General features: G+C 37.1%; 1 protein-coding gene across 1 annotated transcript in view; it reads left to right on the forward strand.

Annotated features, from left to right (window-relative positions):
- Positions 1-259: 259 nt before the first annotated feature.
- LOC120637106 (transcription factor SOX-21-like) overlaps positions 260-15,175 on the forward strand; it is a 76,312-nt gene continuing 61,396 nt past the window's right edge. The window contains exon 1 of the mRNA XM_039908755.1: positions 260-549. Within this exon, the coding sequence (XP_039764689.1) occupies positions 545-549 (5 nt within the window). The 5' untranslated portion in view covers positions 260-544. The remainder of the gene's footprint in view (positions 550-15,175) is intronic.

Here is a 15,175-nt window from a genome sequence, read left to right on the forward strand (position 1 = left end):
GACCACGCCGCGCAATGCGCGCAACCAATTTGCATTGTGACTTGGCTGGTAAACGCTTAAATTCTTATTTTGAATTCTGAACAGTTGGTCTCCTTCTGCATAATAACATCCGTAAGGCAATGGCAGTTGCTTGGCCAATCAGGGCGCTCCATTCCTTTTCGTGGGCGTATTGGGCCGCTGCGATTGGTGGAGCTGCGTCGGTTTATCACTCGATTTGTTCGCAGCGCCGTCACCACAGTCGCGCCGCACGATTGTCGATTGTCGTGCCATTGTGCCGAGCGGCGTACATATGACGGTCGTACTGATTCGCGATACGCGTTTTTATCGATAACATTAATTGGGCTAATTCGCCCGTTATGTTATGAATTAAAATAATAAAGTAATGATACAGTTTTGTTTGTATTGAGTTTCAAATTTCAAACAGTGTCTCAGTTTCAGTGTGTTCAAACGAACTTGATAAGCGACAGTTATCTACTTTAGCCGAACGAGTTTTTAAGGTCTCAAAGTGGATCTAGAATTACACCAACGTGCCAGCGGCCACTTGATGAGGTAAAGCACTTGGAAACAAGAACTATTACAGTTAAAAGCATGTTTTTTATAAGGTAGCATATTTCACGCCCAACGTTTTAAAACTCTTGGAAGTCAATGAACCTGTGAGTAGTGCGGTCCCATGAAAAAGCTTAAATTGCAGGTAAGTAAGTTCATATAAGTGTTTTAAAAATTCGTAGATGTATTCAAAGTCTGTATTAGAGTTACTTATTTTATATTTTCATCAACGAAATAAATAAGTACCTACTTACGGCACCTAACCACGTAATTTGATAAATCTTATAAGATTTCTATAATCTATAATTATTTGGTAATCATAGGTAGGTAGTCATAGGTAGGAAGAAAGGTACCTACCGTACCCACCTTCCAATAGGTACTTTAGCTTTTGCTTTGGGGGTAATACCTAACGTTGTTTTATTGTCCTACTAATGTTATAAATGTGCAAGTTTAAATGGATGGATGTAGGGTTGTATGTATGTATGTTTGAAAAAACTGCTGAACTAATTTGACTGAATTTTGGAATGGAGATAGATTGTACCCTGGATGACAACATAGACTGCTTTTTATCCCGGGAAAATTTACGGTTCCCGCAGGATTCATGAAAAACCAAAAAAAACGCGTAGGTAGGTACGAAGCCGCGGGCAACAGCTGGAATTTTATTAAGGCGGTAGATTTACATACTTTCGTAACAGGTGAATCTTATTAGATTTCAATACTTCGTCGTCATCAGCTTATAAAAAGATAGAGGGTTTTAGAGCATAGACCCACCACACTACTCCATTGCGGGCTCGTGGTATAGGCTATCGAATAAATACAGCATACCTTTAATAGTCTGTCTCTTATAAGAAATACTAATACTACTAATAGTACTAGGTAGGTAAATACCTAAGTATCTTTGGTAAGTATAAACCCTATAAATAAATAGGTATCTACAGTGGAATGCATAGAGGGTAGGTATGCAGATGATATTAAATGAAGAAAATCTCCAGTAAGAGTTATAAACACTTAAGGGTAGGCTTTTTATAACTCTCACTATGTATATTTATATATATTTATCTCTCCTAAGTTTTTTATAACTCGTACTGGAAATGACATTCATTTTATATCATCTGCATACCCTGTGCATACCCTCTATGCACGCCACTGGGTACCTTGCCTATCTTTTCAAAGGCTTGTTTAAAGGCTACGAAGGTTGTCTTTCAAGAAATATAATCTTTAGTGATAAAATAAATAAATATACTACCTACGACAATACACACACCGCCATCTAGCGCCAAAGTAAGCGTAGTAGCGTTGTGTTATGGCTACTAAGATGACTGATGAATATTTTTATGAATAACATACATAAATACTTATAACATACATATAAACACCCAGGCACTGAAACACATTTATGCTCATCACACAAACATTTTCCAGTAGTTGGAATCGAACCCGCGGCCTTGGATTCAGAAAGCAGGGTCGCTGCAAACTGTGCCAATCGGCCGCCAAAAAAATAAAAGCACATGTTTAAAGCCCCGATGTAATAAAAGTCTGTAACAAACACCCTTCTGAATTAATTAAACATCACTTGCGATAACGGTGAAGGAAAACAGCGATGATCCAACCAACCACCTAAAGAGAGTTGAGAGAGAGCCTGAGAGTACTCGATAAAATGTTCATAAAGGTGTTCAAAGTTTACCAATAGCCGTAGTTAGACTAAACACTTCTCATTCAGAAATTCGTGCCGTGTAGAGAGAGGACTGGTACAGTATTAACCACTTGGCTTTCACTGCTCCTGTATGTCTTTAAAACTTACATCCCCCGATTATGTCCCAAAATAGTGGATATAATTAACGTGTCCACCTGCTAAAGCACGGGAACATGGAATAGGAGAAGTTAACCCTTGTTTATTATTACACAGTTTGTTTGGATTTCCACCTGTGCGAGTTGGAGTTGCTCTGAGAGTTGATAAAGCTGTCATTATCATCATATCATCATTATCTCAAGCAATTAACGTCCACTGCTGGACATAGGTCTTTTGTAGGGAGTTCCATAATACAAGGTCCTGGGCCGCTTGCCTCCAGCGGCTCCCAGCTACTCGTCTGATGTCATCTGTCCATCTCGTTGGGGGCCGACCTACGCCGCTCTTACCGGCATTCCAGCACCTTAAGACCCCAACGTCCATCGGTTCTGCGAGCTATGTGCCCTGCCCATTGCCACTTCAGCTTCGCGACACGCTGAGCTATGTCGGTAACTCTAGTTCTTCCACGGATTGATTGGGATTCTGATTTGATCACGTAGAGATACTCCTAACATAGCTCTCTCGATCGCCCGCTGAGACTCTGAGCCTTCTTATGAGGCCCATAGTTACCAAAGTTAGCGAATCTTTGTATGGATGGAGAAAAGATAAAGCTGTGGGAGAAGGTACATTTTTATCCTTTCCCCGGGGATATTATTGTCTCCTGCCGATGCTAGCCGTGAGTATCAGAGGGAATGCAAGAAACACGTCCGGCACGGTGCCGTCCTCAATCTGTCAACCTGAGGCGTAGTTTTTAAGCCTCACGTGCCTGTATTTATACCAGCAACCATTCAAACTGGAACACAACAACGCTGATCGCTATCAATTAGCATTGTTGTGTATGGCAGTGGTACGTCTCAGATTTTTGGACACTCTGTGTGGGACGTTTTCCTTGCATGCGCTGCGAAGGTTCGCTCTTTCGGCGATGGATTTCCATTTCTTTAAAATCTGGTTAGCCATCTGCTTGAGCCGTCAATTATTATTACACCAGCAATTTCAAAGTATTCGCTGCGTTGTTCGGTACGCAATAGCCATTTTATTTAGCATCTTGATACCACTATATCAGCCAGCCACTATACCATCAGTCTTCTATGTGCTCCGCTCCTTAGCAGTTTGGCTTCGAAATACACTGAACGACTGCAGTTCTTAATTGCCCGAGTTTTGTCACAAAAATCTCTTCTATCTGCTACTACTACTCTTTAGTGTAATAGAACCTTTTCGTTAGATTGACTATGCTATAACTTTTAGCCTAGAGAATCGTTCCTTCCAAGTGTAGAACTAGTTGGTTTTTGCTGGCCTCATAATTCGGCTGTGTAGCATGTACTTTTGCACATGGCTTCCTGCTTTACTGTCTTGATATTTATATATATATATATATATATATATATATACTACGACAATACACACATCGCCATCTAACCCCAAAGTAAGTGTAGCTTATGTTATGGGTACTGAGATAGCTGATGAATATTTTTTTATGAATATAATACACATAAATACTTATAACATACAGATAATTTGTTTCTTATCTAAGTACTACCATGGTATGTTGAACAGGTTTCTCATGAGTTTGTCCTGGAAATTCCAGCATTTCCAAGTTATTGCTGTATGTATCGCATATAAGCTTTCTTATAAGATCTAGCGGCCATGTTTTCCAGAGGTTCATCTGTAAATTTATCTCCTACCTACGAAGTCACAGAAATCGTAATGCTGATGAAAATTAACCAACGCTTGGTCGCGGATGATTTATATTTCCAAAGTTATTGCATAAATATACAATACAAACCCTTTATTTCCTAATTTTGCACTCTAAATCGGCCCGCACCTTTGTAGACGCAATTAGGCGGTTTAAAGTCGCCTAATGAAGCCACAATCGCCGCAATATTTATAGCGGACCCCATAAAGCCCTTTATATTTTTACACTTTTACAATGGCGGCTTGTCTTTGATGTGCCGACGGCGTACAAGTTAGGTCAAATTAAGACTTAATACCTATAGGATACCTATCTGCTATGTAATTAAGCATACAGGGCCTGTTTCGCTTCATATTATTGGTAAGACAGTTTAAAGTTTGTATTAAACGTAAGCTTATAGAAAAGTCCTATTATAGTATAAAGGACTACGTAAACGATAAAAAAGCTTGGGTGTAAATTATTGCTCTAACCAGGTTGCTCTTCTAATAATTTAAAATGACATTGTGAAATGGGGATAACAAAAAAAAAACACTTGGCTAAGTTTGTTGTGGGCTTCTTCTTAGACCGGGACGCGTTTGGAACCCTCGTAGCTTTAGTTTTAAGTTTACGAATGTGGTTATCGCCATCATCTCACTACCGTGTAATTCTTATGTACGCATCAAAAGTGCCACCTGTGGGCCTACTTGAATAAAGATATTTTTGACTTTGACTTTGACTTTGACAAAAAATTAGTTTATTTGGGTAAATAAAATTACGCTAATGGCTTTCTTTTAAGGGTGGTATTACTACCCCTTGCACTAAAAGCAATTGTAGTGGCAGAAATCTAATTATCTGTCGTCAAAACGCAATTATTGTTTTACACAATAACTTTGAATAGATTAGTTGTTTATTCAATATTAAAAAGCAAGCTGCAGCAAGTGTTGATTCTAAACTTTGTATTAATCGCATTGAGATTATCGCAATTCTTATAATTGGCTCATTTAATTGTATTTGACTCAACACTGTAATTAATATAATATCAGAACCTGTGACATTCAGTTATGTCTTTAAGCGACCGTTAGCGCCATCTAGTAGAAAACATTGCATTCTCGATTCACACAAAAAACTGGAGTTGGTTTTTTTACTTGAATGACCTTTGGAACTACAGGGGCAATTTGCCAGTTTATTAATAAGGTCCAAACCCGGGTATTACGGGTACACGCGGCATAACGTCGGAATTGTTGTACAGTTGAACAGTACAATGTACATTGTGTAACAGTCGTATTTGCGACGGGGAACAAAAGAGACTAGTAGGTATATAGACTCCATATAGGACCCATACTGGCGCCTGTAGTATGGGACCTTTTCTCGTACCGCACCACCCCTTACCTTCCGTCACGGCTATCCTTACTACGTGACAGGTATAGGTATTTACCAATGCGAAAGAGAACTGCTCTGCAAATATTTGAAATCTTACACCGGCTTGGCAAACTACATCATAAGCCTCAAGTAATTTAAACTTTATCTGTGGACATGGGGTCTTACGTACCTTTTTTAATTACTGATTCCCTAGAACGGCATATTACCTACCATCTCAGTCTCGGTCGTGTCTAAGTAGTTTTGTTTATTGTTTATTGTTAGTAGGTACACAAAACAGGTAATAACTAAACGTAGATCTAAATATAAGTAATAACAAGTTTTGTTCTAAGCTACAACCCAAAGTATGTTTGGAACTAAATTAAACAAAAAGTAAAGATAAAATTAATATTGAAACAAAAAAGAAACACTTGAAAAATAATATTTATATGATTTCCCTAAAGATTATATGGAATAGTTTTTATTAATTTGATTTTTTAAAATATTTATCCTTTTGTTAAAAATGTCAATATTACGATTACTTGATACTAAATCATTATAAAGGCGGCACATACGAACGATGGGATTGTAAAAGGAAGTATTGATCTTGTAGACACTTAGAACAAAGGGTTTAAAATATTTTAATCTGGTATTAACGCGAGTATTTATAGTAATGAGCGAGAGTAAGACGGCGGAGTTTCAAGTATAATCCCAAAATGTTCAGAGGAGGATGTTAAAATCTTCTGGTGCCATAGACGTAAGTTACGTATTGATTGTTAAAATTGGGTCTTTTGGGCCCTATATCCATGCTAGTGCTGTTGATTGTCCATTGTTAAAGGTTCATAATACATAGTAGATTATCAATTTTAATACCTAGTAATAAGTGTATCAATTTAATAGATTTATTAATGTATATAGTAAGAACAACCAGGTTGATGTATCAAACCGCAGAAGCATGTTATTATATGCTAATAAATTGTAATAATCTTAGAAAAGTAAATATCTAAAAAATCCATATACACTATGGTGAAGAAGATAGGTATTAGTCGTTGACTGTACACAATAATGATAAGAACAAATAGGCGGGATCTACCAATCATTTCATTTGACACCTATTGTGTAATGTGACGTCAGACGTGTTGGCAGGTTGTCATATTAGCGGCTTACTTCAACACACTAAAACAATCCGCCGCCTCTATAGTTAACTCGCCAGCACCAAACACAAGTAACATGCGCTTGCGCATAAAATTAACTCTGTAACTGGTCAGTTTCAGTTTGCCCTGCGAGAATCCCTTCAAAATTTATTTAGCTGTTCCGATGATTTGAATGGACCTGCCGGTATTGTTGAGTGTGGTCTAGAAGTGCAAGTTTCTGGGATCGAGTGAGGAAAATTTGGAAATTTATAAATGATTTGCTCATCAACCCGACCAAACGACAAAATTTGACATGTTCATACAAACCTGACTGAGAGAGACAGATTTACTTTGGTCCAAAGTAAAGTTTGCTTGATCTTGATAAGTTGCACTTTATTTTTAGTAATAATTGACGTACCAAGTAGATGGATGCAGTGCCATATTTTCAAGACTATAAACATAGAAACACTTCCCAGGACATGCAATCAACGAAAACCACGCCCTTCAGAAATAAGCTTGCCGGTAGTACTTCTCCGCATGATCTCTGTGACAAAAAGCTCTCACTACTAAACTTGGTGCTCGGATCTCGTTTTATAAAGCTACAGAATTCCAACCTATTTGAGGAGTCGCTAACAAACCGCGGCATAACACTGAGACCATAAAAGAAAACGATGATGTCTCCTCTAACAGATGCCAATGAGATAAATCAATAGTGATAAAAAATTACGAATGCTTCTGTTGCCGTGGTATTTCCAATGTGGTAATTGGTTAGACAAAGACCCAGCGGCGTCTCACCTCTTAACGCATAGGTACAGTAGCTTGTTTGAATACCGCAGACTTGTCTGTTATCGAGGGTTGAGAAACGGTTCGATTTGAACTTCTGAGGAGAGCATCGTTATTAAGATATCGTGAGGGTTTCAGAGCTAGATCTACCACACTGCTATACTAACCCTTAGTGGGCTTTAGTGATTGTTATCGTAATATCTTAATGAGAATAACCAGAAACAAATAAGTGTGTTCTCCAAGCCACAGAGGTGATTCCTGCTAATTTCCGAATTCAGGGCTGGTGTGGAGAAATTTTTAACAGACTATACCAAATGGTTCTTAACAGTTCTTGATCCGATCCGGGAATCCAACCCATTACTTCGTGATCCGTAGTTGGAATCGCCTACCACACCTTTAGTTAAAGAGGAGAGCCTTGTACCCATAACACCAAAAATTTGGTATAATGCCCACTGCATTTATGAAACTTTTCTAAATGTCCATAAGTTACCTCGAACGTTCAAAAAATTGCCGATTCCAAATAGTTTCAAAAACGTAACATTCCATATGCTTAAAACCAACACAGTTTATTTATGTAACTAACAGTCGAAAGCTAGGTATTAAATGGATAAGCTCTTATCCAATATAGGTGATAAAAACTTTTGAATAGGAATACCTCCATCCTACTAATATCATAAATCTGAAACTGTGAATGTTTGTTACTGAATTACGCAAAAACGGCTGAACGGATTTGGATGGAATTTGGCATGCACGTAGCCTTTGACATAGAAAAGAACATAGGCTACCTTTTATCACCATTCCTTAAGTAGTAAAATTGAAAATTGTTTACGAGCTAAGCCGCGGGCAGACAGCTGTACAATTTGGTATGTATGCTACCTAAGAAAAGGAAATGTATTTTCTATACCGATCTCTCAAATAGTTCCCGTGGTAAGATTAAAAATAATTCACGAGCGAAGCTTTAGATCCAATTCTGTCCACGCAGACGGTGTCGCGGGAAGGAGCTAGTATTTACGCCACTGGATAAATTATCCCGTTTGATAACTTGAACAATATAACAGTTCAAGTAATCATAAGTGATTAATAAGTGAGAGTTTTTTACAGTTATATCTCAAGTAATACAGATAAGTTCTATATTAGCCATTGGTGCATGCGATGAGAGCGATTTTTCCGAATGAAGCCAAAACTTCCTGAAAGTTAGTCGCAGATCTAACACAGTGTGAAGTAGAAGTAGTGACTAACTATAATATTATTAATAGAGCTTCGTGTCCAGAGAGTATATGTACCAATATTAAGTACATGAGACTCGTCTGTAGTAGTGGCGCTTTCAACTTGGTTTTAGCAAAGAGGATATGAGCGCTATGTTTTTTAGTTTCGTATCCATTTTTATCGGAGACTAGCCAACATTTTTGGCTACATTTATTATGTTACTACTGCTTGGGTAAGATTGAAACTGTGAGTTTTTTGTAATACGAACAGAGTTAGAAGGAAAATTGACGCATTTTTTTTCAGGCGTTTATGTATAAGCGTTTCGAATTTAAAAAGAAATATAAATAAAGCCTATGATGGCTAGAAGAATAGATGAAGACAGATTGATAAATTGGTACAAAATGTACAAATTTTGGTTTAGTTGTATTTTATGTAGTTGCGTCACAAAATTTTAAGTATTTGAACAGAAGTTCACGGACTACTGTGAAATCGTTACGTGCCTTGTTTCTTGTGGAGCGAACTGTCGAATTAGAGAAGCCTTTGAGAATGATTATCACAGTTTTGTTAGTTGTTAGGGTTCTGCTTTCAATGGAACCATCACGTGTCAAATTATGGAAAAATTGTCTCGTAAAAAAGTTGTTCTACATTCGAGCAGATTACCTATATTTTTTGTGAATGACCAATAAAGTAATGATTGTACTTTTATACGGCTCAGATCCCGTTTAAATGTTGACACTAAAACGGACTAATAATATTTTGAAAAACTATTTTAAAATAATTACTTAATTTCTACTACGAGTAAATAGTGATAGATATTTTTGGAAAAACATTAAAAATTTATATCAAATTTAAATAAAGAAAATTATTATCATTATTTAGGTTATTCAATAGCAATGAGGTCTTGTCACAAACGTTTTATATACAGTGACGTCCTAAATAAAACTAGATATAGTATATTCATTTAGCTTATAGCCATAAAAAAATTAAAGTGAATCCGTTGTTAACTAGTTATTGCTATAACATTCTCCATCATCATCATCATTACTTCAACCGATTGCCGTCCGCTGCTGGCTTTCCAAATTCCACGATTCTGGGCCGCTCGTTTCCAGCGGCTCCCCCCGAATCGTTGGATGTCGTCTGTCCACCTGTGCTAAAACATTAATTTAAATTTATTAAAAATTGTATCACATTACATGCAACAAAGCTACGGAATCCGCTGAACATAAATGCGTTTCGTATACTAGTTCATATTCCAAAAAAAGTAGAGTTAAGAAACGAAATCGCGCAGTCGGAGGCAGGTGACAAATATTGACATATTCCGTGGACAAACAGGGCCTTTTTGACCCAAATACATTATTCTCGGAAAAGTAAGACGGGGAGTCGAACAAGAGCGGAAATATGTGGTACGTGAAACGTTACAAAAAAGCTGACGGGCTGTTTGTTAATCCATGATTAAGTCTAATAAGAAAGGGGAACACTGGGACTTACGTGAAAGACCCTTTCCAGTAATTGGAGTACGTATAATCTTTTGAATTTATAAAATGGTTACGGATTTTTTTGTTTAATCGTAACTATTAAGTCAATGAATGAATGAATAAATGAATACACTTTTATTGTACACCAAAGAAAAAAAAGTAGGTACATATAAATACATATCAAGAGAGTACAATTTGGTGGCCTTATCGCTACATAGCGATTTCTTCCAGGCAACCAATGGCGTAAAAGGGAAAAACATAGAAAAGAGGTAGGTGGTGCAATAAATAAAATTTAAAATTATACAAATATATAAATAAATATATATATATATATATATATATATATATATATATATAAATGGTTATGATGTCGAAATAAAATGTTTCTGGGTTTTTCATCTTGATTTGTCTATTCATCATCGTCATCATGTCAACCAATCGACGTCCACTGCTGGACATAAGTCTTTTGTAGGGAGTTCCACAATACACGGTCCCGGGCCGCTTGCCTCCAGCGGCTCCCAGCGACTCGCCTGATGTCATCTGTCCACCTCGTTGGGGGCCGACCGACGCTGCGTTTACCGGTGCGGGGTCGCCATTCCAGCACCTTAAGACCCCAAAATCCAGCGGTTCTCCGAGCTATGTGCCCCGCCACTTTAGCTTCGCGACTCGCTGAGCTATGTCAGTAACTCTAGTTCTTTTACGGATCTCCTCATTTCTGATTTGATCACATAGAGATACGCCTAGCTATAGCTCTCTCCATTGCCCGCTAGACGAACGAATAGGAAATAGGAAATTCGACTGCATTAGGCTTGGTGGTGTCAGTGAGATGTTTTAAATCTTTTTCTTCATATAGTGCAATGTTTATTTTAAAACTCACGGTTAGTTTATGAAGTATTATAGATACGCGTTGGAATGCCATGTGGCCTTAAGATTTATTTTCATTTTCCATTGCTCACTGACAAATTGATAAATCCTTTTTCAGTTTATACTATAAAGGACTATGTAATCGATAAAAAAGCTTCGATATGAATTATTGCTCTAATCAGGTTGCTCTTCTAATAATTTTAATTGACAATGTGAGATAGTGATAACAAAAAAAAAAAATTGGTTGCCTGTAAAGTCGGTATACGGGCGAAAGTTTTACGTGACAACGACTTTGAGTGGTAAAATAATTTTAATGTGAATATTCATTCGTATAGTAGGAAGAAGGATGAAATAATAGTAACAATTTAAAACATTTATTTATACAAAGAATTATATTTAAAACATTAATTTATACAAAGAATCTCGCACTGAATTTCATATTAACAAAATTTTATTTTTACCTTTACACATACATACGTATTTATATACAAATATACATACAATAACTTGCAATACATTTGCGTACAATGAAACAGCGTTTACTACAAAGGGACGCGTGCCTTTCACTTTTTATGTCTGTCTCTCTCGCTCTTAGGCGGGCTAACCATGCCCGAGTGGAAGGGACGCGTGCCTCTCACTCGCTCTCATTGTGAGCGCATAACGTGAGCGGAGCGTAACGCAGTTTCTTGAAGTGTCACCCGGCAAACCAATTTATAAGACGTTGTCACGTCAAAACATTAACGTTTATAATTTGAGTATGGATTATATGTTATTGTAGCGGTGATAGCCCAGTTGGTAGGACTTCGACATCATTTTCGGGGGCCGAGTTTGAATCCCAGCACGCACCTCTAACTTTCCTAAGTTATGTGCGTTTTAAGCAATTAAAATATCACTTGCTTCAACGGCGAAGGAAAACATTGTGACGAAACCTGCATGCCTAAGAGTTCTGCGTAATGTCTCAAAGGTGTGTGGAGTCCACCTATTCGCACTGGGCCAGCGTGGTGGACTAAGGCCTTAACCCCTTCATATTGTGGGAGGAGACCGGTAATGGGTTGATATGAAGATGATGATAATATGTTTGTCTGTATTGAAAAACAAGTAAGTACTTATATGTATCTCATGCTACTTAATTTTTAAGATTCCTACCTAGGAGCTATCTAAAGTTTTATTTATTTATTTATTTGTGAACAATAACATAACTTAACCACTAATGAATGAAACGATGATCACTGTAAAAGTATGAAACTGCGTAACAGTGATCACGCCCACCTCCAAAACTTAAAATTTACCATTGTTCACTGGATATTTATCAAGAAATCTAAATACATTAAAAAATATTTAGATTTCTTGTTATCTTGATAAAGAATGTATCGTTGCGAGTGAAATTCCTATTGTCTTCAGTGAAGGTAAGTTAATTTCTGAAAACGCCAATTTGTACCTACTTGTAATTTGTAGAGAGAGTTCCGCTAGGGTTTTCAATTTAGCTCGAACGAGCAATCAATAAGGATTATATTATTAAGTATGTTTAGTTACCGTTAAAATCCACATTGACTTGAAATAGGTTTTAGTGGGAAAACGTATTTTGATTAGAGGTTTCAAGTTTGATGTGCAATAAGGGTAAGTAAACGAAATACATACTTACATTATAAATGCGAAAGTGTGTTTGATTGTTTGTATGTCTTTCACGCCCTAACTCAGCAACCAATTAACTTTGCTAAGTTATAAGGACGTAGTGTTTTTTGGTTTGGTGGCCGTGCCTGGTTACCGTACCGACAAAGACGTGCCGCTAAGCGATTTAGTGTTCCAATGCGATGTCGCGTAGAAATGGATTAGGGAGACTATCATACTAGGGAACAGGTTCGCCCGCTACCATCTTAGATTGCATCATCACTTACCACCACGTGAGATTGCAGGCAAGGGCTAACTTGTAGTACTAAAAAAAACTAAAAAACTTGTTATTTATCATTAACTTACCCATTGAGTATACAAACATTACGTCAGACCAAGTCGCTGACTGTTGGTGAAAATCCGTGACCCTGGATCCCTACTGAAAATCAGCGTTACAGTATTTCTTGGCAGCTACTTACTGCCTTGGTACTGAGCTAGGTAGGTGACCCCATAATTATTGTATTTGTTTTTTTTCTCTCTGTTTGTATATTGTAATTTATTGTGGTTAATTAAAATATTTATTATTATTATCTGTGTACACTTTAGTGTCTCAGCTATATTATTATTATTAGAATTAGTTGAAAGTACGGACAGTAACATTTAGACATTTTTAGCCCAGAAAAAGTTCTAATGGGATTTGTAAAACAAACCGTCATAAACGCGGATAAATGTCGCTGTCCACTGCGCCAATCAACCGTAGCAAATACATCGAGGTAACTAAACAATTGATAAATTTCTTAATGCTAGAATTAATATTAACTAGCTGACCAACTTCGTCTGCACCAAATCGGTTATTAACGAAAAACACGAAAAAATTAAATTTTCTAAAAATGAATCCTAGATCGTTTTATCGCCCTCGAAATCCCCTGTATAATAAATTTCATGAAAATCGTTGGAGCCGATTTCGAGATTCCAATTATATTATATATACAAGAATTGCTCGTTTAAAGATACGGCAAACGTGTTAGTATATCGCAATGTTCGGAATTGTTGTTTCTTTTTAAAGTTCTATAAACAGTCCGCGACAACATACGAATATTTTTTTAAGTCGGCTCATTCGCGGACGAAGACGCGCGGGTCTCTAGTTTAAGTTTACGTTAACAAATGTATAACAGAAGTATAAATTGCCCTTTTTGCTCAATTAGGTTACACTTTAATGTCCCCAAACCCAAAATCTCAGGACTCGGGGCTTACTTAAAGGAATTAGAATAAGACTCTTCAGCAGGTAAGTCATTAAAAGGGGAATTGGACCAATCACAAACAAGTCTTCTTACCGTGTACGATAACCATCTGTTAGTGAACTTGAGGACACATTAATAATGTTATGAAACGTTGTCGTCGTCGTCCTCGTCGTTGTTTCAACCGATGGGCATTTACTGCTGGACTCCACAGAGTTTATGTCCAAGGTTGCTCTCTTAACATCTGTCAATTTCAGTTTCTTGCGTGCTGAACTAACTGTACACTTTATTCATACAACAACTTGGTTTGGAACATAATATAATCATAGCTTCAGTTTTGGAGGTGGGCGTGGCGGCTGGAACGCAGTTTTAAACTTTTCCTGACGCCATCGCCTCTATTGTTATTGATCCAATGTAATCTGATCATAATTAAATGAATTTTGATTTTTTTTTGAACATCTCTCAACCTACCAACGTTACCGTTTACTAACGTTGGGGTTGTCATTCCAGCAAATTTGGACCCAACCTTCAAGCTAAATATCCCCATTGATTGTCCGCTAATAACAGAGCTATGTCAGCAATGCGATTTTGTGCTAAAATGTCAAAAAAATATTTAAAAAAATAACTCCGAGGCTCAGAATTTAATTGTCAAGTGCATGTTATGTAGCTTTTAAATTTGAATGTCAGATGTTAGAGGATACAAAGATTCATTCTCCTACCTAACTTAACTAAGCATCGGTTATACATATTATATAACATATACGAGTAACATCAGAAAACAATGCAGTAACTTAAAGGTACTTTATATACAAATACCTAGCCAGAGAATTTTCGGAACATCTCCTTCGCACATGAATATTGAAGTCGGACTGGCATAAGAAACGACCAATTGAACGATCGTATCATTTACCTACCTAATGATCTTTCTTCCGTTTTATGGTCACCCTATCCCCGTGTCATAAGCAGCCAATTTGTGAAGAGCCCTCTTTATAATGCGTATGATATTAATATTTTCCACTTTTATGATCACAGTAATTGTCGCTCAAGTATTAAAAGTTGCAATTGTTAAGGTGCACGTGGTGCTATATTGGGGGGTGCTGTAACAATGATAAAGCCATGTAGGTATATGAAGATGGTATATTCAATATTTTTTAATTATTTTGAATGATGGTATACGAGGTAGATAATGAAATAGGATGTAGGTGAATATTAAATTCTTGACCACCCCTAAATTATGCCCATAATGTACCTGCCGGACCCCTAGGTTAACCCGCTAACATTTTAGACTGCATCAAGATTATACCAGCCGATAAGAGATAACAAAGTTAAAGTAAGGACTTAGACATAGTGAATCCACTATGCCTTTTAACGGAGATATGAATGCTGGAGTAGGGAGATGAAGTTGATTATGAGGTGATGGAGATACTATTTTTATGCCATTTAAGGAAATCTAGTCTTGTGAACTCGTTGCTTCTGACGCTCCAAAAGTCTTGAGTTATTATGGGACAACA

This window comes from Pararge aegeria, chromosome 3 (assembly GCF_905163445.1).
Source record: "Pararge aegeria chromosome 3, ilParAegt1.1, whole genome shotgun sequence".
Taxonomy (NCBI): Eukaryota; Metazoa; Arthropoda; class Insecta; order Lepidoptera; family Nymphalidae; genus Pararge; species Pararge aegeria.